The 26,686-nt window shown below is 35.9% G+C and overlaps 1 protein-coding gene across 1 annotated transcript in view; it reads right to left on the reverse strand.

Moving 5' to 3' along the window:
• cog5 (component of oligomeric golgi complex 5) overlaps positions 1-26,686 on the reverse strand; it is a 565,478-nt gene that overhangs the window by 152,946 nt on the left and 385,846 nt on the right. The window contains exons 13-14 of the mRNA XM_039761193.1: positions 9,828-9,989; positions 5,959-6,058 (exon numbers count right to left, since the gene is read on the reverse strand). Coding sequence (XP_039617127.1) covers positions 5,959-6,058; positions 9,828-9,989 — 262 coding nt within the window. The remainder of the gene's footprint in view (positions 1-5,958; positions 6,059-9,827; positions 9,990-26,686) is intronic.

Below are 26,686 nucleotides of genomic sequence, written 5' to 3' on the forward strand. Positions count from 1 at the left end.
TTTCTCAAGTTCCACAAAACTCGCATATAGTTCTTTATTAAATTCTAGACTTCTTTCATTCAGCATTTTTAGGATTCTCATTGCCCTCCCTTTCCTGAATCCTAATTGAATTTTTCCATATAGCTTTCTGCCTTTTTTTCTTTCTGCCTTTGTTTCTAATTAAGAGGAGAAGATTAAGAAACCATGGATCACAGAGGATATGATAAAAGAGATGGACGAGAAATTATAAACAAGCAAAAAGTACATTTGAGAACAATTACAGATGAAGGAAGAAATAAGTGGTCGGATGAATAATGCAAAAAACTTCAAGAGATGGGGTAAAGTGAATTGATGTATGCAAAAGTGAGAGATATCACAAAAATGTTTAACAATAGTACACAGCAATGAACAGTAAAACACAAGGACCGCTAACAGAACCAGACATAGGGAAGGAAAGATGGAAATATATAGAAGAATTTTATAACACTCATAATAAGCCAAAAGAAATGGAGCTGGAAGAGGGAACGGAAGTTAACAGTGATGGGACTGGACCATAATTGATGTAGGGAGAAATAAAACATGGGTTAAAAAAACTGAATAATGGTAATCAACAGGGATAAACAATGTACCAGTAGAAATGATTAAAAAACATGGTGACAGAGGGAAACAAGAATTAAAAAGATAGTAAGAGAAAATTTATGAAGAAGGGGAAATAGCCAGGTGTTAATACTGATACCAAAACAAACAAATGTAACTAATTGTGAAGACTATAGAACATTAACTTTATTATCACAACATCACAATGAACACGCAAAGAGAGAACCAAGACCTCATTCTGCTCCTTGGAAATGACAGACAGGAGATGGTAAAGGAGCTCCATCGCTATTACAAAATACTCCAGAAACTCCTTATTGTCAACAAAAAGAAAAAGCTGCATAGATTACAAGAGAAAGCTGGACATTTAATAGCAAAAAACAAAGAGCAACAGACCTGCATTGTTAATCTCTCCTCATACACACCAAATGAAGCAGAGATTTCAGTACTCACAAAGGGACTCTCATTTTGTCCTGCAAAGCCCATTGACAACATCAGACTCTGCAGTGATATGGAAGAATTCTTCAGAAAACTCAGACTAAAAGAATTTTTCCACAAGAAAGAAAATGGTAACACACAGGAACCAACAACAAGCAGTTACAACAACCCCACCACTAAATCCACAAGGACACCAGAAGCTGGCAGAAACTCCACCCTGGATAATTATATAGACTGCTTCAGATAAGAGAGTGAAAACAGGGATCTTAAACAGGCAGCATAATCGGTTAGAAAACATTACTGGGGATGAGCGGAGAGCCATACATTCACTAAGGGAAAATACAGAAATCATTATCAAACCAGCAGACAAAGGGGGTGCTTTAGTCATCATGAACACATCAGATTATATACAGGAGGCACAAAGATAATTGTCCAATACTATGCATTATTACAAAGTGCAAGAAGACCCAACAGACCTTTACAAAAAAGAACTAAAAATGATAGTAAGTAGCTTTCCTCTTGACATCAGAGATCATGTAAACAGTTTAATTCCTGAGAACCCCAAAATGGGTTACTTCTACATGCTTCCTAAAATCCACAATGAAGGGTACCCAGGAAGACCTATCATCTCAGGAATTGGCTCCCTTACAGAAAAGGTTTCAGGTTTGGTGGAGTACATCCTTAAACCCCTCGCCCACAACACAACCAGCTACATCCAGGACACCACTGACTTCTTAAAAAAACTGTCTGCTTAGGCACCTTACCTGAGGGAACCTTACTGACCACAATGGATGTTGAGGCACTGTACACAAACATCCCCCATGATGATGGTATATTGGCATGTGAAGCGTACCTCAGACAACATGATTTACCCACAAAGTCAGTAATAGAAATGATAAAATTCACTCTGACACATAATCTATTCTTTTTTGGACACGATTGCTACTTGCAACAAATGGGGACTGCAATGGGCTGTCGATTTGCACCTCACTATGCAAACCTATTTATGGCAAAATTGGAGGAAGATTTCATGTCAATGTGCATCTTAAAACCAATGTTGTATCTCCGTTACATAGATGACATCTTCATAATCTGGACTGCCAGTGAGAATGACCTCCTCCATTTTCATAATGAATATAATTCTTTTCACCCCAACATAAAGCTGAAGCTGAATTACTCAAAAACAGAAGTCAGCTTCCTTGACACCACCGTTCAACTGAAAGACAACACCCTTGTAACTTCTGTTTCTCACAAACCAACAGACAACGGACCTACCTAAGAAGTGACAGCTTCCACCCCAAGCATATACGGCGCTCCATTATTTTCAGCCAAGCAATACGGTACGATCGCATTTGCTTTGACTCAACAGACCGGGATCAACAACTGCAGGAGCTCAGACAAGATTTCATCAGACAAGGTTATACCCCCAAAATGATAGACACTCAAATAAGAAGAGCTACTGCCATACCCAGAGACAACCTTCTGGAATATAAAAACAAAGGCAACAAGAACCGCATCCCCCTTGTTGTCACCTTCAACCAACATCTTGAAACACTTCGAAAAATTATAAAAGAACTTCAGCCAATGCTAAACAATGACCAAACACTGAAAAATGTATTTCCTGAACCTCCCCTCCTGACATACAGACAACCAACAAACCTTCAGCAACTAATTGTCCGAAGCTCCCTAAATGAACTGACAGCAAATGGCACATCTCCCTGCCTACAGAAAAGATGTAAAACATGTGCCCACATTTACAATACAGACCGTATAGTTATACCACACTGCTGACTTGAACATCACAAAAAGTGATAATTTTCCTGCAGATCATCTAATGTGTTCTACCTAATTCTCTGAATGAAATGTCCTGACACTGCACTCTATGTAGGAGAAAATGGACAAACACTCCGCCAGAGAATGAATTTACACAGGTTCCACATTAAACATGGCAACAAAGATGTTCCTATAGCGGCCCGCTTCCACAGCCATGGACACTGTGAGAGGGACTTTAAAGTCACAGTGCTTATGGGCAACTTCAAAACACAGCAAGAGAGAAAAGAATGGGAAATTAAAGTCATGTTAAAATTTAATACATTACAACATGGCTTGAATAAAGACAAGAGTTTTATGGCCAGGTATGAGGATTGTTTGCATCTCTCAGACTGACACAGATAACCTGTCTACAGACCCATATTGTTTTGAAAAACTCATCACAAACTTCACAGGACTTTGTTGGACAGTTATCTTATCCAAAGATCTTGACCATACATTGTTCTTCTCTTTTTTGTTAAAGTAATCTTAGCCTGAATGAATCTATTAATTTTTTACATTTAAGATTTTTCATTTAAAGATTTACCAATGTTGTTTCTTGTCCTACTGCGTGTATATAAACACAGGGAACATCAGTTTCTGTATTAAATCTTGCCTGAAGAAGGGGCCTGAGTTGCCTCGAAAGCTTGCATATTGTAATCTTTTTAGTTAGCCAATAAAAGGTGTCATTTTACTTGGCTTTTCTCTGCATTCATAATGGTAACACAGTACAACACCCTAGTATTATCACAAGTGTCAACGGTAGTGTTAAAGTTAATAGCAAAATGATTAGGAACAAAGGCAGATCACTTGGACAGGCAATCTGATTCAGGTGATCGAAGTTCTGAGCCAGAAGTAATTATACCCACCAAAGATTAATTGCATCTGAACAACCAGTCAATTTATTGGAAATAATAAAATCAACTTCACATACAGTACAAACCCACCTTTCAATACCCCTCAAGAGTAAAATTAATTCCTGATTCACTAAGAAAAGAAGTCCTAGGATAACTCCGTAATTCTGTTTTATCAGGTCACATAGGAATCAAGAAAAGAATTTACAGAAAGGCATTTCTGGTGGCCTACTTAAACTCTTGATGTCAAAGAATGTATTTCCACTTATGATACCTGTCCATAAAATAAAAAAAACAAATGGTGTGCTGGTAGAGCTATTATTGGGGAACAACCCTTGTCACCCCTACCAGAACACATTTATTTTAATTTTACTTCTGATCTACCCTCTTCTCCTAGACGTACTGCAACATTTGTAGAAAAGCCAAACATAAGATGACATCCTATAACACTACTAGGGTGAAATGGAAATCTATTAGATTTTAACATCCAGCTATCACCTGGAAAGTAAAAGTTAAAGAGAACAGGTAATTCAAGATCTGAGACTGGTTAGTCTCAGTCACACATTTCATGTTTCACCTTTTGTGGGACTTTCATAGATGCTTTGCTTCCAAGCCAGATGATTACGTCTTGCAAGAAGGGGCCGTGCTATGATTCTTTAACTACTTTGCTTTTTCATTTAGCGTTTTAAATTATACTGAATATGTGTTTATGTAATTCACTCTGTGGTATACCACACCTTCTGTTTGAGTAAATTTTCCCAATAAAACTGCTGCCTATTTTATTGAGCTTTATTTGAATGGGTATTAACTGGACAAGGAAACAAGAGTTTCCATTTGCTAGGCCAGTACAGGAGCCAATCATGATGTAACATAAGAAATTCCAAAGGTTTGCAAATTTTTTCTCACCACTATGTATATTTTCATTATAACCACTGACCAGCTGTTATATAAAATATGAAATACTTTATCAAATACCATAAAAATAACAAGATGAAAAAAATACACTGTACTAGAGAGGAATATCTAGCATATAGTTTCTTTTTTTAATTATTAATGGCTAACTTTTAAAAAATATAAGGAATCTTTATGGTCCAGTCCTTGCTTGGGGGTATTTACAGCTTCAAAGATCATATAAGATCTTTTGTTAGAGGGAAAACTGATCAGAGTTTTATTGTTCAGAAGAGAACCAGCAGGGCCAGTTTTATAATTTAGTTGCATCCTCCCTTATCTTGTTTGTTTGAAGTTATAGATAAGCTGGACTGGGGGTTTGAATTCATTGGTGCATAGCCCCTGGAAGGAGGAGTGTATGATTGCATCTGTCTGTGTATGTGAGGAGCTTCAAAGGGACAATAAAGTTTGAGGCTTGCAAAGGTATTGCTCTCTCTGCTGTTTTTTTCCATCTGAAGAGAGCTGACAAGAAAGAATAGAATTAATTACAAGATTATGTGCTGCCTGAAAGTACACATTTAGCAATATTAGGTTGTATGATTTGGTCTATAACCAACACTCAATGAATCAATGATACATAACTAAATGTGCAACTTAATTCCTGCCTGTTCCTTTACTCTAATTGAGTGAGGTTATAGATGTAAAAGAGAAGAGGGAAGGAAGTTCTGAAGTACAGTGTGGTAACAGTATGGGATAAGAGACATTCTGGTAAATTCTACATTATAAAGAGTATAAAAATGGGGTCACCTAGGACTCTATATGACAAAACGACATCTTTATCTTGCATTATTCTATTCTTAAGAAACATCCCATAAATATATATTCAAAATATCTACTGAAGTACAATTAATAATTTTATAGATACTTTCATCAGAATTATTACTTGTTAATAATGAATTTGTTAGGAAAAAATAATATTGAAAACACTTTTCTCTATATAGACAGACCTCTATCACCAAAACTGCACTTGAACCAGGAATGGCATCATTTATATTAGTCTGTTTATATGGAACTTTTTTAAATTAAACAATATACTGTAGTGGTTAATCAAAGACTTGTTTAGGCTTTATAACTTATATCTCAATGCTGACAATCTTAATGAAAAATAACGAACAGAGGATCACTTTCACTGAATATAAGAGCTTTAACCTGTACACATAGTGACTTTTCTTGGAATATTGCTTTTTCAAGGTGAAGTGAAGACAGACACTTATGTAAATCTTTACTTTAAACAATGATGTAACCACAGACGTCAGAACACAATGTGAACAATATAACTTTTGAGATTCACAAAAGACAGAACTCTGCTAATGCTTAAAATGGAAAATAAACTTACAAGTTGCTCTGATTTGACGCAAAACAGCTGGATGGTTTTTGCTACATTTTTTGCAACAGCATAACTCAAATTTGGGTCCACAGAGGCCACATTCAGTTCACTGAAATTTAAAGGAAGAACAGGAACATGAAAAAAGTAATAATAACCATGATATATACCAGACATACTACAGGATATATGATATGCTGCCAGTTTGTGCTGTAACAGTTTGTAACAGTGCTGCTTCCAAAATACACTATTCTTCAAAAGACACACACACACATATATATATATATATATATATATATATATATATATATATATATATATATATATATATATATAATGTACAGCATAAACAAAACTAAGTCATTAATATGTATGCTTTGAATAAAGGTAAAAAAGAAGTTTACATTTTTTCAGAATATTTCCATCAGTATTTTAGCATTCAGCACTGCCTATCAGAATATCTTGCTTTCACGATATGAAAAAAGTATCCTCAACAGAGTTTATATCTAGTTCAGGTTAATGAAGCTGGATAAAAAATTGTCATGAAATAAGAGCAGAAGGAGGTAGTTTTACTTCACATTAATGCTTCTAAGTATAGAAAGTTAGTGGATGACTTTATAATGTGTTACACAAACAACAATTCTGACACTTGAAAATTCAGCACTGAAAGAAAATGGGATTCTCTGGGTACATGTGATTAAAGAGAAAAGGAATTAGGTACAGTTTGGACTGCTTGTTTGTAATGCCCATGAAAAGTCCACATAAGATCACTGGTGATTGCTCAAGCATGGTAAATTCAGTCATTAATCAATTCTTTTTATAGTTTTTTTTTTTTTTTTTAAATAAATTATACCAGTGGATGATGGATTAGGCATGCAGGAGCTGACTTCTTACTTTGCAGCACGGCACGTCAATTGAGTGCTGTGGGCTGAAGTAGCCAGTCAATGAATAGCATACAAAAATAAACTAAACTCATTTTCCTTTTATAAAGTTGCAGCAAAAATGGAATACAGATGACAATAACATTTATTTTTCATTACATCTTACTGTTTTAGGCATTTTCTGTGTCAAGTAAGCAGCCATGTAAGACACAAACTGTGCTCCAAGCTGCTTGTTGGCTAAGACTGAGGTAATTAAAATGACTATTGCGAACACCAAAAGGGCTCTTTAACATAGCGATTTTTAAGGCCTCTATAAGAACAAAAGAAAATATTATACTGTGGAAATATGGTAGTTATGTTCTTTTGTTTTTTATGACAAAAAAAATCTAACTTGCTTGTTGTGGTGGATTCCTAAACTTCTACTCCAAGGCAGCAGGTGATAAGAAATGCCAGGTTTAAGAAGCAGAAGCTTGTCTACTTAACTAATTACAATGTTTGCTAACTGGTAAGCTTTCACATTTCTTTCTCTATCACATGCTTTTGCAAAGGCAGCTAAATTCATTTCATTGGTGGTTTCACATATTTTCATTTTTCTTGTTTGTTGTATTATTGTTGTCTTTCTTGAGAACCAATTTGTCTATGTCTGGAATCAATTTGTGCCTTACACCTGAAGCTGTCATGTTAGGCTCCAGTGGATTAAGAGGATTTGATATTTAATGAATGAATGGATGGAAAACAAAATTTGTTAAAAAACAATGAAATCCAATTCTGGCTGGCAGTCATTTTTGCAAGTGAAAAATGCGATGAGGCAGGCAACTTTTAGATTGTGATGCTAATAAAGAGTTCTTAATCAACTTTGAATAATTTTGCAATAATCTAGTTGCATGAAATGCACAATTTTAAAAGGTAAAGTGTCAAGTCATTCACGTAACCTTTTAAATTTTTGGTCATGAACAACATTTAGCATCTTTATTTACCTTCATGAAGGAAGTAGTTAATTAATTGTATGTAATAAGCAGTTTTAAAAAATTACTAAATTAATAAACACATTCTCAAGTGCGTTCTGTAATGCATAAAAATTATTACATATGAATAGGTAGTTAGTTATTTAGTGCTTACAGGGTCATCTAAATGACAATTGCTGCTCACGTCAACCCAGTTTAAGGAGGGAACCAGCACCAGCCAGCACCTAAACATTATATATGTCTGGTAGTTTATAATGAGGGGTGATGGAGCGCAACACCTCCTGCACCCCCAAATATTGAAAAAAAACTACATAAATTTATTAGTTAATACAATCATGAAATAATTTTATTCGCACAACGTGCCAGACATCAGTGCATGCCAACATCCATTAAAAATTGTTCCTGAATTGTACTTGAAGGATGCCAGCCAAATGAGAGCTTACGTGAGTTCTTGATCTTTTGGCAAGCAGGTGACCTGAAGCTGCCCTTTAATTGGTTGCTTTCAGATTTTTCCGGGGACGTAGCTCTCTTATTAACTTATCTGAACATATCATTATTTAGAAACCAGAGCGCACATTAAGATCTCAAGATACCAGTCTGCTTATGATTCTAAGAATTAATAAAATAATAGTGGTTGGTCAAGCTTTTAAATACAGGGTCCTAAACATGCGGAATGGTCTGCCTGCTATTATAAGAGGTGTCTCTTCAGTCTCAGCTTTTAAATCCTGGCTAAAGACTCACTACTTCAGTTTAGCATACCCCGAGAAGAGCTGCTAATTAGCTGTGCATACTGCATCTCTGTGGTAAGTCATTAGTACTATAATATAAGTAATAGGATATTTATAAATTGTTACTAATGCTCGCCTGTTCCGTTTCTCTTCTCGGTATCCTCATGTGCTCTACTGCCAAGTTACTTGCCTGCCTATGGAAAAGTCACCTCTGATAAAGGAGCACTGGAAGCATCGGGTAGAAGGGTCCTTTCAGCAGATTGGCCAGCCCAGTACTGATTCAGCAGTGGAATGGCCAGTGAGGGGGAGGCAGGTTGTTGGCCGAAGTCTTCAGGACTCTGAACAAATCTGTATCCTCATCTGTGACAGTTCTGTATTTAGTGAGTGACATAATCTCTTGTTGCATTTTGCTTTGTACTATATTCCTGAGCTGGCACTGATAGATTGGCCATTTAGCTCTGTAAAAGGGTTCACTTGCATTCTGTTTTGTGTATTATATTTACCCCATTTTTTGACACAAATTGCACGACCAACCTACCTGGAAAGGGGTCTCTCTCTAAATTGCCTTTCCAAAGATTTCTTCCATTTTTTGGTATTTTTTTGAGAGTTTCTTCTTAGAGTCAAAGCTGCTGTGCTGTCAGAAAACAGGGCTTGTGAAAGCCCATTGCGGTACACCTTGTGTGATTTTGGGCTATACAAGAAATATTACATTGTTGTTGTAATAGTTCACTGCAACTGTCCTCACTCTGGTCAGTTATAACAGACACACTGGCACAGGAATACATTTTCTTTAAGGTTATACACTGGATGTATTGTGGGAGAGTCTTGCATTTTTACATTGCTCTGCACTTTGTTTTTATTATTTGCACCATATCTCTTGGTATTTTCTGTTCAGAGGTGCTGCTGATGAGGCATGTCATTTCCTATGAGGGACCATTAAATTGCTATCTCTAAGAATATTCTCTATATCATTAGTCTAGCAAGAGTATCCTGTAGAACAAATGTCAATATGGAAAGAAAAACAGCATCTTTCAACTATTTATATAATCAATGTTTAGTCTACACATTACAGACTACAGCTAGCATATTCCTAATTTCATCCCAACAGTTTTTATTAAGCACTGAGAGGATTTGTTGTCGTGCCCCCACAAAAAATCAAAAACAATAATCAAACAGATTAAAAGAAACAATATTCTTAACTTCAAAGAATTACTTTCAAAATTAAATTTAAAATAGATTACCTCAAAACAAATCTAAATCGATTTTTGACAACATTGGTATTTGAAAACAGTCATACTGCTCATTACCTGGCTATGGTTTTAATGATGCTCTCAATCTCATCACTAGATGGAGGATTACGACCACCAGAAGGGAAAACAAGGTTGATAGGATCAAACAGACGGGACAAAGACTTCGACAGGTAGGCTGCTTCATAAGGTTGCAGAGAGCCTTTCAATGCCTTTTCTGGACTAAAATAGGAGAAGAAATCAGAACAGAAATTAGACTATTGATCATTTTACCCTCTTAATTTGTTGTTATTTAAAAACACTCAAAACAGGAGACACGTCTAACAATCTAAAATGAAGAGGTTTCTAGGTATAAAAAGACAGACAAAAATGGTAGATTTTTTTTTAGTAAATGACAAAGATAGCAGGTTTTAAAGTTAATGACAAATGTCTATGGATTAAAGAGGGAAATCCTCACTTCCAGGGCTGTTTCTTCTGAGTTATAAGTGACTATGAAGATGAGTGCAAAACTGACATGCCTAATGAAACTGGAGACCTTGGTCAACTGAAATATACAGTGGTGTGAAAAGCTATTTGCCCCCTTCCTGATTTCTTATTCTTTTTGTCACACAAAATGTTTCTGATCATCAAACACATTTAACCATTAGTCAAATATAACACAAGTAAACATAAAATGCAGTTTTTAAATGATGGTTTTTATTATTTAGGGAGAAAAAAAAATCCAAACCTACATGGCCCTGTGTGAAAAAGTAATTGCCCCCTGAACCTAATAACTGGTTGGGCCACCCTTAGCAGCAATAACTGCAATCAAGCGTTTGCGATAACTTGCAATGAGTTTTTTACAGCGCTCTGGAGGAATTTTGGCCCACTCATCTTTGCAGAATTGTTGTAATTCAGCTTTATTTGAGGGTTTTCTAGCATGAACCACCTTTTTAAGATCATGCCATAGCATCTCAATTGGATTCAGGTCAGGACTTTGACTAGGCCACTCCAAAGTCTTCATCTTGTTTTTCTTCAGCCATTCAGAGGTGGATTTGCTGGTGTGTTTTGGGTCATTGTCCTGTTGCAGCACCCAAGATCGCTTCAGCCTGAGTTGACGAACAGATGGCCGGACATTCTCCTTCAGGATTTTTGGTAGACAGTAGAATTCATGGTTCCATCTTTCACAGCAAGCCTTCCAGGTCCTGAAGCAGCAAAACAACCCCAGACCATCACACTACCACCACCATATTTTACTGTTGGTATGATGTTCTTTTTCTGAAATGCTGTGTTCCTTTTACGCCAGATGAAACGGGACATTTGCCTTCCAAAAAGTTCAACTTTTGTCTCATCAGTCCACAAGGTATTTTCCCAAAAGTCTTGGCAATCATTGAGATGTTTCTTAGCAAAATTGAGACGAGCCCTAATGTTCTTTTGCTTAACAGTGGTTTGCGTCTTGGAAATCTGCCATGCAGGCCGTTTTTGCCCAGTCTCTTTCTTATGGTGGAGTCGTGAACACTGACCTTAATTGAGGCAAGTGAGGCCTGCAGTTCTTTAGACGTTGTCCTGGGGTCTTTTGTGACCTCTCGGATGAGTCGTCTCTGCGCTCTTGGGGTAATTTTGGTCGGCTGGCCACTCCTGGGAAGGTTCACCACTGTTCCATGTTTTTGCCATTTGTGGATAATGGCTCTCACTGTGGTTCGCTGGAGTCCCAAAGCTTCAGAAATGGCTTTATAACCTTTACCAGACTGATAGATCTCAATTACTTCTGTTCTCATTTGTTCCTGAATTTCTTTGGATCTTGGTATGATGTCTAGCTTTTGAGGTGCTTTTGGTCTACTTCTCTGTGTCAGGCAGCTCCTATTTAAGTGATTTCTTGATTGAAACAGGTGTGGCAGTAATCAGGCCTGGGGGTGGCTACGGAAATTGAACTCAGGTGTGATACACCACAGTTAGGTTATTTTTTAACAAGGGGCAATTACTTTTTCACACAGGGCCATGTAGGTTTGGATTTTTTTTCTCCCTAAATATTAAAAACCATCATTTAAAAATTGCATTTTGTGTTTACTTGTGTTATATTTGACTAATGGTTAAATGTGTTTGATGATCAGAAACATTTTGTGTGACAAACATGCAAAAGAATAAGAAATCAGGAAGGGGGCAAATAGTTTTTCACACCACTGTAGTTCATAAAGAAAGTCAGAAGTTATTTAATAGATACAGTGATGGAAAGGGTATGGATTCACAGAATCAGTGCGGAATACTACTATGATTTAGCAAGGTGTTTTGCAGTTCTGTGAATACTGACAATCTCCACACAGCACAGTAGCCTAAAATAATTTACATGTATATAGCATTCCTGTAAGAGTTCAAGCACAGTGAGACAAATATCGATTAGAAAATAGTTAATACTAAAGTTTATAAGAATTAATGTGAAGTTATACAAAATACGTTTTTGGTGTTCATAAGGGGAATATACAGTGGGATGCAAACGTTTGGGCAGCCTTGTTAATAGTCATTATTTTCCTATATAAATCGTTGGTTGTTATGATAAAAAATGTCAGTTAAATATATCATATAGGAGACACACACAGTGATATTTGAGAAGTGAAATGAAGTTTATTGGATTTACAGAAAGTGTGCAATAATTGTTCAAACAAAATCAGGCAGGTGCATAAATTTGGGCACCGTTGTCATTTTATTGATTCCAAAACTTTTAGAACTAATTATTGGAACTCAAATTGGCTTGGTAAGCTCAATGACCCCTGACCTACATACACAGGTGAATCCTATAATGAGAAAGAGTATTTAAGGGGGTCAATTGTAAGTTTCCCTCCTCCTTTAATTTTCTCTGAAGAGTAGCAACATGGGGGTCACAAAACAACTCTCAAATGACCTGAAGACAAAGACTGTTCACCATCATGGTTTAGGGGAAGGATACAGAAAGCTGTCCCAGAGATTTAAGCTGTCTGTTTCCACAGTTAGGAACATATTGAGGAAATGGAAGACCACAGGCTCAGTTCAAGTTAAGGCTCGAAGTGGCAGATCAAGAAAGATTTCGGATAGACAGAAGTGACGAATGGTGAGAACAGTCAGAGTCAACCCACAGACCAGCACCAAAGACCTGCAACTTCATCTTGCAGCAGATGGAGTCACTGTGCATCGTTCAACCATTCGGCGCACTTTACACAAGGAGATGCTGTATGCGAGAGTGATGCAGAGGAAGCCTTTCTCTGCCCACAGCACAAACAGAGCCGCTTGAGGTATGCTCAAGCACATTTGGACAAGCCAGCTTCATTTTGGAATAAGGTGCTGTGGACTGATGAAACTAAAATTGAGTTATTTGGGCATAACAAGGGCGTTATGCATGGAGGAAAAAGAACACAGCATTCCAAGAAAACACCTGCTACCTACAGTAAAATATGGTGGTGGTTCCATCATGCTGTGGGGCTGTGTGGCCAGTGCAGGGACTGGGAATCTTGTCAAAGTTGAGGGACGCATGGATTCCACTCAATTCTGGAGACCAATGTCCAGGAATCAGTGACAAAGCTGAAGCTGCGCCGGGGCAGGATCTTTCAACAAGACAACGACCCGAAACACTGCTTAAAATCCACTAAGGCATTCATGCAGAGGAACAAGTACAACGTTCTGGAATGGCCATCTCAGTTCCCAGACCTGAATATAATTGAAAATCTGTGGTGTGAGTTAAAGAGAGCTGTCCATGCTCGGAAGCCATCAAACCTGAATGAACTAGAGATGTTTTGTGAAGAGGAATGGTCCAAAATACCTTCAACCACAATCCAGACTCTCATTGGAACCTACAGGAAGAGTTTAGAGGCTGTAATTTCTGCAAAAGGCGGATGTACTAAATATTGATTTCATTTCTTTTTTGTGGTGCCCAAATTTATGCACCTGCCTGATTTTGTTTGAACAATTATTGCACACTTTCTGTAAATCCAATAAACTTCATTTCACTTCTCAAATATCACTGTGTGTGTCTCCTATATGATATATTTAACTGACATTTTTTATCGTAACAACCAACGATTTATACAGGAAAATAATGACTATTAACAAGGTTGCCCAAACTTTTGCATCCCACTGTAAAGCTAACATAAAGCAAGCTTAGAGACTGCTTTGTCGGTGCATGCCTTATGCAAGAACACAGATGATGAAAGAAGATAGACTGGTCTGTAGTTTATTTTCTGGAATTCAATCTTGAGAAGGATAAACTGAGGCAATAATTTTAAATTTGCTACAATAACTAGCTGATTACAAAACAAATACCAGTGCCTTCTAGCAAATCAGCCGTCCTGTAAGCTTGGGTTTCTTGAATGCAGAGACGCTGACAATTCCCTGACCCAGTAAGGTCTTCTAGCATGTTTTGTATTCTATCTCTAATCATACTGAGCAACTAGACTTTCAAAAGCTAAAGTATAGTCACAGAAGAATATTTGTATTTGGAGAGAAATATTTGAGTTGCTATTATCACCTAATTAGTTAGGATTCCTAGAGTGGAATATGGTTGTTCTGTCCTTTTTGGGTCCTTGCAATATTATTGAATAACTACAGACAAATAACCTGGGATTGAAACCTAGTAGCACAGCTTTCTACATAAATAATAATCTTACTCTTCATTTGGGCCTCTGTAACAAAAGTGTTCAATAGAGTGTAGCTCTACCTGATGCAAATCAAAAATAGATTTGAGTTGTACAACAACACAAATTCAGTAATTATTGATGTTCAAGTTTTACATTATTGATACTTGGACAGGAACTGAGAGGCATGACAGGCAGATAATCAATGGTTAAAGCAAGTCATAATAAAAAATAGTATATGTGGACAATAATATAGAAATAATGAAACAAAAAAAAACCACACAGAACCTAGAATATATAAGCACTGGTACAGTAAGTTGAGACATATCCCACCATCACAGGCCTCTTTGCCAACAATGTGAAATGTCTGACCAGCTAAACTAGACACAGAAAGAAAAGGAACACAAAATCATGCAGGCACTTGGTAATAGCCATATTTAACGTCACACCTCAACAGAATAGTGTTTATTATCTATAGCAATGTCTATGCTGACACCTTGCCTTAACTATATGGTTCAATGTTAAATTCTTAGGACAATTTTACAAATATTGAACTAGTTTTCTTTAATTGCCCTCCATTCTCTTCTGATGCTTCATTTAAAGTAATGGAAACCCTGCTTGAGGGACCTAATTAGCTTCAATCCCAGGATACTTTTAGCATAAACTAATATTAAGGGTATCCAAAACATGGGCACTGCTGATCCATATGACATACCATAAAATGCTTTTTTTCACTTGTTCAACAATTTTTGACAAACTAAAGTCGACTAATGAACTGTCTTCAACAGGACACTTTTCTGATGCAAAGTCTTGTCAGAAATACATTTTTGTGACTACCACAAGAGGTTGCACCAGTGCTGCAGGGCTTTGGGCTTTTTCTAATAGGAAATATATGAATTATACCCTTTCATAGGATTAATTTCTACTAAGGTAAACAAATTCAGTCTATCTTTTTCTGCCCCAATGCTTTTTAAAAGCTAAACAAATAAAGTACCAGTAAATCAGCTAACACTACACAGTGCATTTGTACTACTATATAAAGGACATCAGTTTGACATGGCAAATGGATTCTTCTGTAGAAATGTTTCTTCTTACAAGAATCCTACCTAAATTCTCAGTTGTGTCCACTATTTCAGTTTTACTAATGTTTTTACAGGTAAGAAGAATGAAGTTGTCACAAGTTTGCTCACAATTCTACTGCACAAATACATACACACACACACACATAGGAACAAAGGTCTAGAGTCATATCTAATTAATGTGTAGCTCCCAGCAACAGCAAGAGCAGTGATTCAATCAAGTGGAACAGCAGAGGCCCAGTTAACTTTACTGCATGTTACTATATCTACAATTTCTGCAACAAGGCACAGACATGACACAGAAGCAAAGAGTTAAAATCCATAAAAAAACAATAATTATAATTTGAAACATCCTAGGTTTTTTGTCTTGCTGCACCCCTGACTTGCAAATTATTCAACCAGCATAATTAGCAGAATCTTCTCTCTCATATTTGTTACAGTACATAGTCACAAAGAATTATTGCATAGTGAGTCAAAGATATCAAAAATATTTCATATAAATGTTGTCAGACTCAGAAGTCATGCAGTGCCAGAAGACCAGAATGCCATCAAGAGGTTTTGCGGCTACTGCAAGCCCAGATCACATCAAAGAAAAAAACAGACTCCATCTGGAGTGGCAGCAGACTCTTCCATTTCTTTGCCAAGACCAAAAATCAACTAGTCTAAGCTGTTTAAATGTTCTTTTGAATATGTTTTCACAATGTAGATTATATAATGTATATATTAAGTTTTTATAAAACATTAAGTGTTGAGACTTTAATAAATATTTAGTGACAAAAAACACAGGCTGGCTTCATTTGAGCTTTTGTTGTTAGCTAGTGAATACAAGTGTATTAAACAAGAAACAGCTCATTATGCAGAATGGCATTTTAAAGGGTGTAGGAAGGTGGCACAGTGGTTGTACTGCTGCCTTGCAACAAGGAGACTTGGATTCATGTCCCTGGTATTTCCTGCATGAAGTGTGCATTTTTCCCTATGCGACATGAGTTCCCTTATGGGTTCTGCAGTTCTATCTGAAAGTCCAACTGTTTATTGCCATTGTTAAACTGGCCAATGCATATGTGTGTGTGTGTGTGTGTTAACCCTTCGATGGACTGGCACCTTGTCCAGGGATTGTTCCTACCTTACCTCTGATGCTTGCTTGGATAGGCTCCAGTATTCACATCCCTTCCCTACATAAGCAGTTTTAGAAAATGGATGGCATTTTAAAGACATAACTAACTGTAAGCTGCTGGTAAATTAATACAGCATTATTCTCACTCTGTTTAATCAAACTCGGGGTCACAGGTAGCTGGAGGCTAATAGCACCACTGGGCACAAGGCAGAAAGCATAGGGAGCAATACATTTTAAACTGAATGCTGAAACAGGAAAACTGACAGAATAATTTCACCAAATAAGATGAACAGGAGTGAAGTCTTATTTTTGTATAAATTATTCTGTACACCGAGCCATTATACGATAAAAAATGATTTAATGATCATAATATCTTATGTAAACACGACTAAATAAAAACCATAAATGTAAATGATCATATTCCCTTAACATAAAAGGCAAAACATACTTCTTTTTTCTGAAAATACCTCTAAATATAAATTAACTTGTACATCAAAGAATAAGTTTTTATACTCTGAGGGTATTTCTGAAGGGTATTTCATATAGTCAGCAAGCGTCTTTCAAGCAGACCTCTAATCATATTTTCTGTGTAAGTCATCTGTATGCATACATTGTGCTCCTAAATAATTAAGTTCAGTTTATTCTTATTAAGCACAGCTGCACTGTAAAAAAGAGTGCACTATACCATATTCACAAATAAAGTATTAAAAAGAGAAGTGCAACAAAAACACAAAACGTGTTGAAAATAGAGGAAAAAACAGCATAAAATGAAAATATCTGTAAATCCAGCCCACCTGGTTACAGTCATCATGGTTTTCAGTCATGTAATATAATTGTACTATTAGGAGGCCAATGAGATAGAGATGTTCTGTTCACTTTTCACTTGATGTATTCAAAAGAAATATAAAGGGAAGTGAAGAGTTCCTTTCTGTTAATGCCCCTATATCCCCTGAGGTATAAACCCCAAACTTTGCAACTAACACATAGAGTACCCAGGAACCCTGCTCAGACAGACATATATATATATATATATATATATATATATATATATATATATTTCATATATATAAATATATATATATATTGGATTTCACACACACACACACAATCAGTTAAATGTTTTAGAGCACCTCAGTTTTTTCAGTTTTTATAGAAACGCACATAGTTTAATGTCTTAAATGTTTCATATAATCAAGCCATAGAACAAATAAATAACAGCAAATAAAAAAAAAAACCAAGTCAAGGAATCATTAAGTGTACACAATTTTATCCCAATTTTTGATTCATCAAAGTAGCTATCTTTCGCTGATATAACAGCCAAACTGTGGTGACCCTTTTGATTCAGAATACAACCACTCTGTTAAGTCACCAACTATGCCTTCAGCAAAAGAGCCCCACACCATCACACTTCCTCCCCCATGTCTGACAGTTGGTGTCACACACTGAGGAACCATCCTTTCAACAACTCGACAGTGTACAAACACCCTGCATGACGAACCAAAGACTTAAAATTTTGATTTATTGGCCCATAAGATTTCCTTCCAGTCTGCAGCAGTCCTGCAGTGAGCTTGTCTAAGTTTGTTGTGCAACCAGGAGAGATCTCCAAGTAGAGCTGAGTATCACTGGCTTAGCAGTTAAAGATGAGGTTGATCTAGCATACCAGACAGCCTAGAGGCAGGATGTGTCCATATGCTGTGTTCTATATTAAGTGTGCCTACTACATAATTAACTATAGTCACTCCTGATGAGATGGGGACTAATTTACTGAAACCATGTACTGTGCAATATTTCGGTTTTAGAGTAAATCAAATTCAGAACTCTCACTCCTGCAACCCTTTTACAAATGTAAAATGAAAGTCTACTTCAGTATAATAAACTAGCTTTACCTCCAGCTTTGGACATCCATACTCAAAAGCAAAACCTAAAACAACTGAACAATCTTTGGGAAGTTTGGGAATAATATTTTGTGTTCTGTATAGACCTGGCATCTGAACATATTCCCCTTCTGGTTGCATTTCAACTTGTAGTAGCCCCCAGGAAACAACCCATTCTATGATGTTATATTAAAGTTGCAACATTAAAAAGTGCACATACAGTACACTCAAAGCTCCAGAGCCCATGGTTTGTATCCTGGTCTAGACAGTGGTTATATAGATTTGTACCTGAGGTACTGGGGCTTTAAGACTGCAAAATGCTACTGAGGGTGAAGTAGTCAACTTGGAATATTACTAATCCGCAGCTACCTTCTGCTTAGGTCATACACGGAAAAGCTAACAGTAGTATTAAAGATTTCAGCCATTCTACATAGTCATCAACAACCTCTCACATGCATTTCTGTTATATATCACCTGATACTGTGTTCATTGTCTGAAGCTGGTATTATACTACTGACACTAATTTGTGGGAGACATGCAAATCAGAATTTCTTTGTACTATATACACATGACAATAGATTGGAACATCAGATTAAATTTTACTAGAAAGGCCATTGTGGATGCATATTTAAGGTTGCCTTGAAATGACTGATGCCCTTTCAAGACGGATAAACAGGATGGAAAATTAAATAATGGATTAATGCTATCAATAACACATCATTTATTCACAATCCTGTAAAAATATGCCAAATGGCCTGTGAAGTTTGATATTTTTTTAACACTCCAAAGAAAGATTATGATAGTCAGTGAAGAACTCCTCCAAAGCATCAATACACTTTCTATCATTAAGTAATGACGGAACCTGACAGAAGGAAATGAAAATACACCCCTGACTGTCTTTATCTGTGACTCTCCAAAAGCTTTTTAAATATTATTAAATGTTCTAAGAAATAGACAATGCTCTATTTATTATGCTTGCATGAACTTCTGGAGAAAAACAATCTTTACATTTTTATCCTGCTGAACATTTTCCATTGCCCTTCCAAATGCCCTTGCCTTTGGATATCTAATAGCCTAGGAAAAACTGTGAATAAATTCATAATAGCTTAATAATGGAATTTATCGCTGAACCACTGACATGCTATGGGGTGTATCATGGCTTTATTATACATAATAAAACAATCTCAGATTCTCATAAATTGCAGGCTACTACAGCTGCATCTACTGAATCAGATTCTGTCCTTTCTGATATCATGTTAAAAAAATGTTATTATTCTAGTCATTTTTATCAGTTTAAGTACCTGTAGATTCATCTTCAACTTTGACACATGTTTAGATTGCTCTTTGATTCTATGTGTGTTTCTAGGTCTTTGTTTATGAGGAAAGTGCCTTTACTACAAAATATGAAAGGCAAACTACCAGACTGTAAATAATTAATGTTTTGAAAAATTATATTATTTAATAATATATCTATGTGCTTCATTATTTGATTTAACTCATCTCTGCAAGATAAGTATTAGGGTGAAGTTAAATGAATAATCAAAAGGCAGATTGTAAAAAAAAAAAAAAATAACTCTACCCTCTGAGTGAATTTCACTCACTCAAAAAGTTACCCAGATTGAAAACAGAACCTTGAGCTGTGTCTGTACCCAGCAGGTATTAGAATATGGAAATCTTATTAATGCTCATTCTTTCCATGCACATTTTCTCATTTCAGATTTCACCAGGTCTAAGTCCTCTGCTCATATCCCCCCTATTTGATCATATCACCCCTATTTGATCACCCCAATTTGATATGAAATATTGTAATGTTTTTTATTTTAATTTTATTATTCTTTTTATACCTTTTTGTTTTATCATTGTTAAGCAAGCATAGTGCTCTATAAACAAACAAATGAAATAAAATTGAGTCCAAGGCACTTAAAAAATCAAGAGGATAGAAGTATGGCTAGAATCAAATGAATTCTGGAGTGTTCTGTTTCAAACTTCTTCATATCAATATCACATTCATAAAAAAAGGAAGTCATCATGAAGAAGCCATCCAAGTGGTTATGCTTCCTTGGTGTTTGATAGGTGTCAGGATTCTAAAATGAAGAACTGTGTGCCACTGACAAGTAATAAATTACAAAATACTCATGTTGATGTGAGGAAGAGATGGTAAAATATGGTTTAAAAGAAATACAAATGAAATGTACATTTCAAAGCAGTAGACAGAAACTGATAAGGACTTCAGTTTTCCAATTATTTTTTTGAGATACAAATGATATCATTTGTCTCCTCAGATATGCCTTTAATGCCCCCATAGTGCCCATGCTGATATCTCTTAATTTGTGCTATTCTGCATTAAAAAAAATATTTTATAGGTGATAAATTAAATGAAATTGTCAACTCCTAGAATTTAGAAAGGATTTAGTTATCAACTATATATTGCATCAGTAAATCCTAATGATTTAAATTCCAAAAGAAGGGAAAGATGATTGAAGATGGCGGATGCATTTTGACTTCAAGGGTAAAATGTTGTTGCTTAATATGTTAAATAGTGAACTTGTAAATTAATATGATGCACTGTACAAAAGAAGTAATATTGCCTGGAGTAAGGGTAAAAAAATCTTCATAAGTCTGAGATGTTTTGAACCTACATGAAGTATAATATTATTGTAGTAGTTTAGGATAATGCCATGGCAGATGCTACTGATTAATCTAAATCAGTGTCTAGTATGCAATTAAAATTCCCTGCCATTACAAGTTTATCCAAGCTTATATTAGAAACAGCTATTCAAATTTTGATCATAAATTCTTTATCATCTGTCTTTAGTGAATGTATGTTGACTAGGCCAATTAATTTCTCAATCATTACAAAAAAAAAAATATTGTGCCCTTTAGGATCCACTGTTGTCTCAGGAGCTATAAAATAGACTGCACTTTAGATCAAAATTCCTACTAATTGTGCCTTCTTGTTAAAATTGGAATAAAATGTTTGTCCAATTCAGTCTCTTTTTAATTGAAACTGACTCCTGGTAGTTAGATGTGTCTCTGAAAGAAAAAAAAAACATCTTGTCTCATTGAACTGAGGAGCAGGTTTACTTTTTTATTTGAGCTCATAACTGAGACATTCCAAGTTACTAACTTAATTAAACGTCAGGATAGCAACATCATTTCCTTGGGAAATTTGTGATGAAAATTAACAAATGCAACATGATGATTAGTGAGCAGCAGTATGGTTTCAGCCATTACTGCTCTTTACTATTCTCTCCTCTGCGTGCCCTGGAGTACAAAAGAAACAGAATACAGGCGCTTTCCTTGATTTTCTTTTTATTCAGTTTTATTGAGTGTTCCTGAAAGAGAAGTGTGTACACTTTGGAAAAAGTGCACTTGAATAAAAGTGCACTTTTGTGCAAATGCAACATGATGATTAGTGAGCAGCAGTATGGTTTCATGCCAAGAAGTGCACAACAGATGCAATGTTTGCTCTGAGGGTGTTGATAGAGAAGTATAGAGAAGTCCAGAAAGAGTTGCATTGTGTCTCGGTGGACCTTGAGAAAGCATATGACAGGGTGCCACGAAAGGAGTTGTGGTATTGTATACGGAAGTCGGGAGTGCCAGAGAAGCATGTCAGAGTGGTACAGGATATGTACAAGGGAAGTGTGACAGAGGTGAGAACTGCAGTAGGATTGACAGATGTAGGATTAGATCAGGGATCGGCTCTGAGCCCTTTTTTATTTGCAATGGTGATGGACAGGTTGAAGGATGAGATTAGACAAGATTTCCCTTGGATTATGATGTTTGCTGATGACATTGTGATCTGTAATGAGAGTACGGAGCAGGTTGAGGAGACCCTGGAGAGGTGGAGATATGATCTGGAGAGGAGTGGAATGAAGGTCAGTAGGAACAAGACAGAATACATGTGTGTAAATGAGAGGATGGTCAGTGGAATGGTGAGGATGCAGGGAGTACAGTTGGCGAAGATTGAGTTTAAATACTTGGGATAAGCAGTAAAGAGTAATGAGGAAGAGACGTGAAAAAGAGAGTGCAGGCAAGATAGAATGGGTGGAAAAGAGTATCAGAAGTAATTTGTGACAGACGGTTATCAGCAAAAGTGAAAGGGAAGATCTACAGGACGCTAGTGAGACCAGCTTTGCTATATGGGATGTAGACGGTGGCACTGACCAGAAAGCAGGAGACAGAGCTGGAGGTAACAAAGTTAAAGATGCTAAGATTTGCATTGTGTGTGACGAGGATGGATAGGATTAGAAATGAGTACATTAGAGGGTCAGCTCAAGTTGGATGCCTGGGAGACAAAGTCAGAGAGGCGAGATTGCTTTGGTTTGGACATGTGCAGAGGAGAGATGCTGGGTATATTGGGAAAAATATGTTAAAGATAGAGCTTCCAGGCAAAAGGAAAAGAGGAAGGCCTAACAGAAGGTTTATAGATGTGGTGAGAGAGGACATGCAGGTGATGGGAGTGACAGAGCAAGATGTAGAGGACAGGAAGATATGGAACAAGATGATCCACTGTATTAACGCCTAGTGGGAGCAGCCGAAAGAAGAAGAAGAATAAGAAGTACATACAGTATATATCTGACAATTAAATTATTGTCGTTTTCTTCCTATCCTAATTTAACCTTCAACAGGTTCTTAACAGTTTCACAATATAAACAATCAGAAAAATGCATTTCTTACCCACACTGAACAGGCCACCTCTTCATCACCCTGATATTGGCAAGGACATTTTCTAATTTGGCATCATGTCACAGTGTTGTACTAAATATCCAATTAAATGCTGGAAAACCCCTGCCATTACCATTTTTAATTCCCGATTTGATCTTAATACTCCTTTCCATATGCAAAAAGGTATCCATTTTTAGTTTTTTTTTTCCTTAAACCACAGAGTGGAAAAATGTATCTATGTTTATGGATAGAGTATGTAAAGATGATCTTTACCATAATACCAGAAAGTGGCAACATATTGTGTGTTGGACCTCATAAACTTCAGTGCCTTCTTCTTATATAACCCTATTGTTTTCCTTGTTTATTCAGTCCATTTTACAGTTATTACTTATGGTTGCCAAAAACTCTTTACCTTTGAAGCGAGTTTATAAAAGCCCAAAAATGGAGACATGCAGATGAGAATTAAACACTATGGCCACTAGTCTCCTGTGCTAAATATTTTCTGATTAACATTCAGTAACTGCATAAAAAAATATGACAGAAACTTCAAGAATTAGTGCATTTTCTGACAGTCCAAAAATGGACTCTGATCCAGATAGGTGGTTTCTCTGTCTACCATATCGAATGGACTAAATCATCACAGAGGAGCAGAGGGGGTGGAGTGTGTTTTATGTTGAAAAGAAACCTGCATGCAGATATAAAAAATGTCACATAAAATTCTTTAGTTGGCCTGTAATAATTAATTATTAACTGCAATACAGTAATTTGTCTGAAAGTTCTCTACTGTTATTTTCTGACTGCTATCTACATCCCAAAGCAAGCAAATACCAGAGGTGAACTGAACAAACTGTATAACATAATTAAAAAATACAAAAATTAATATATGGAGAGATTATTTACTGTTAGTGGGGACTTCAACAAACCATATTTAAGGAATATTTGCTCAAACATCACCAGCATATCACTTGGCTCGCCGCTCTAATATTTCAGATCACATTTTGAAGACTGAAGTGTGGGAGGCATTAATACGTGCTACAATGCTGGATTAAACAGACAAAAATATTATAGGATATTTTTAAACTGTAGACTGGGAAATACTTAGAGATTCCTTATCAAACGTGTATGAATGGTAGTGGTAGCTCTGATAGTCATTGGTTAAATGAAAAGATACATGGATGATTCCGTGCCTACAGTCTGCATATTTCCTAATAAAATGTAAATTACCAATAAATCTATAATTTACTGAAGGCACACACTAACACATTTCATGTTAGCAAGATAAAAACAACAAGAAATGCAGGCAAGAGCTGAAGAAAACAATATTATAAAGTTGTTAAATATAAAAACTTTAAACCAAAGATATATGTAAAAATTTTAAGAAAAAACAGATACTTATGGATTACACAACAAAGTCTCTTCCAACTGCAACAATGCTTTCTCTCTAACAAATGAAGTATGAAGCATTACATTCTACATCAAATTCAATTGCAATAACAAAATTTCATCCATGTGAATACCTGAAGCATAGCGTAATTCATTCTTCCCTGATTCTGAGGATGACATACAGAGAATTTTTAAAAGAATTAACTTCTGTAAAGTAGCCAATCTACTTGTTTTTTTCTATTTAAAAAAAAAAAAAACTATTCCACATTAGGTGGCACTTTTATGGACAGTTTTTAATGCCTCATTGACATTTCTCAAAAACACAACATTATCTCTGTACCAAAGGAAAAAAGAGAACCATATTAGTAATTACTGACTGGTGGCACTCATTTGAATTGTGATGAAACGCTTTGAAATGTTTTGTGGGACTAGTGCTATAACACATTAAACATCATGCTCCAGATAATCTGGACAACCTACATTTTATAATCACAATTGGTCCACAGAGGGTGCCATGTGTGTTTCTTTTATATATTTTGTCATGTATATTTTTTTATGAATTGTACTCTTTGTGTGTACTATATAAACATGCAAATGAAATTAACTTAAATACTTTAGTTTTCAGGTTTCTCTTTTAGTAGTTATCACCATGGACAGTAGTCCATACAAAACTCTTTGGGTATGAGTTAACAAAATGCTGCCTCTGTCAGGATATAGAAACATTATGCTCTATTGGTACTACTTTATTTGCTCAGCCATGGAAGGTATAAATGTATGAAATCCCTGCATACCACTGAACTGTATAAGGGTTTATGGGATCCCGCTGCTATACAACCTGTTTTCTCTCTGTGATAATGTCTATTGTTTGTTGACATGGAACAATGTAACACTGGGGTATAACTAAGTAACATTATCTTAATCTCACTATAATAAAGTCCCCAAGTACAACTGTAGGTGCTTATTTGTAAAACACTAAACAGTCAAAAGGTTAATAACTGTTTTTCATAATATTTTCACCTTGCTATTATTGAAATTGAAAAAACACAACTGTTCACTGCACTATGAGAGTAACGAAGGTGAAAGGATACTCTAAGCTCCATAAAAAACTGCCCTAGGTATTGCTATATGATATAAGATATAACAGATATTATATATGGCATATTATCAAATGAAACCTCATACCATCACAAGCCTCTCTGTGCAGATCTTTTCATATATATTTAATCCTATTCTCCTTCCCTTCCTCATCTTAGCAAGCAGTGATTCACACATTTATAGAGATATTTTGTGTGAATGATTAAATTAACTTGCAAAGTACTAAATCTCTGGTGAAGAACTATAATTCTTTCACATTTTACACTATTTTTGCATTGGATGTCCAGTTATTTTGTGTCATAAGTCAACTGATAATATTCAAAGAGCATTGTTCTGATTTCACTACACATCACCTTGCAGTTTAAAGGGAAACAAAATTTTGAAATATTAACAACATTGAAATTATGCTATAAATTTCATTAGCTTCTGCTCTTGTTCAAATTTATTGTCAGTTTTCTGTGTCTTTTCAAATGCTCTCAGTGGCTTAAACTGCCTTCTCTTTGTCTTTCTTTGTGAGTACACTCCATAGCCAAAAATATCACAAAATACAAAAAAAACTTCCAGAACATGACAGTACATCCAAAATAAAGAATAACACCACATTAAAAACAAAATGTTAGTTTGAACTTACACTTGGGCTTCCTGAAGAGCTTTAAGTTCTTCTGAAGTTCCTAGGTACTCCTAATACTTAGTTACATATTATTGCATTTCTGGCTATGTACATTCAGTTAAAAAGTAATAGCTGTAATCCTTGAACCTACAGAGGACTTTCTGTTCAATATATGAGCAAGAAACATCAGATTTAATTATTCTTATTAAATATGGCAAAATTTGGAAAATTGGGAACATGTCCACTCCTTGTGCTAAGATTTGTTCACAAGGGTCAGCTACAGTTATTAACTTAACAGTGTGCCTTCAGTTAAAAGAATCAATTTGACATTCTAGTTATTAATCACAAGCAGTAAAAATGCATAGCAGATGAAGAAACACTGTTATGCAACTTTTAGCACATATCTGTTCAGCTTTGTGGCTCATACTCTCTGGAACTCATTTCCTAAGTCTGTTTATGAGACTCCATCTGTCCTGATGCTTAGATCTGGACTGAAGACCCACCAGTCCTCTTTGCCTT

The sequence above is a fragment of the Polypterus senegalus genome, chromosome 8 (genome assembly GCF_016835505.1).
Source record: "Polypterus senegalus isolate Bchr_013 chromosome 8, ASM1683550v1, whole genome shotgun sequence".
Lineage (NCBI taxonomy): Eukaryota > Metazoa > Chordata > Cladistia > Polypteriformes > Polypteridae > Polypterus > Polypterus senegalus.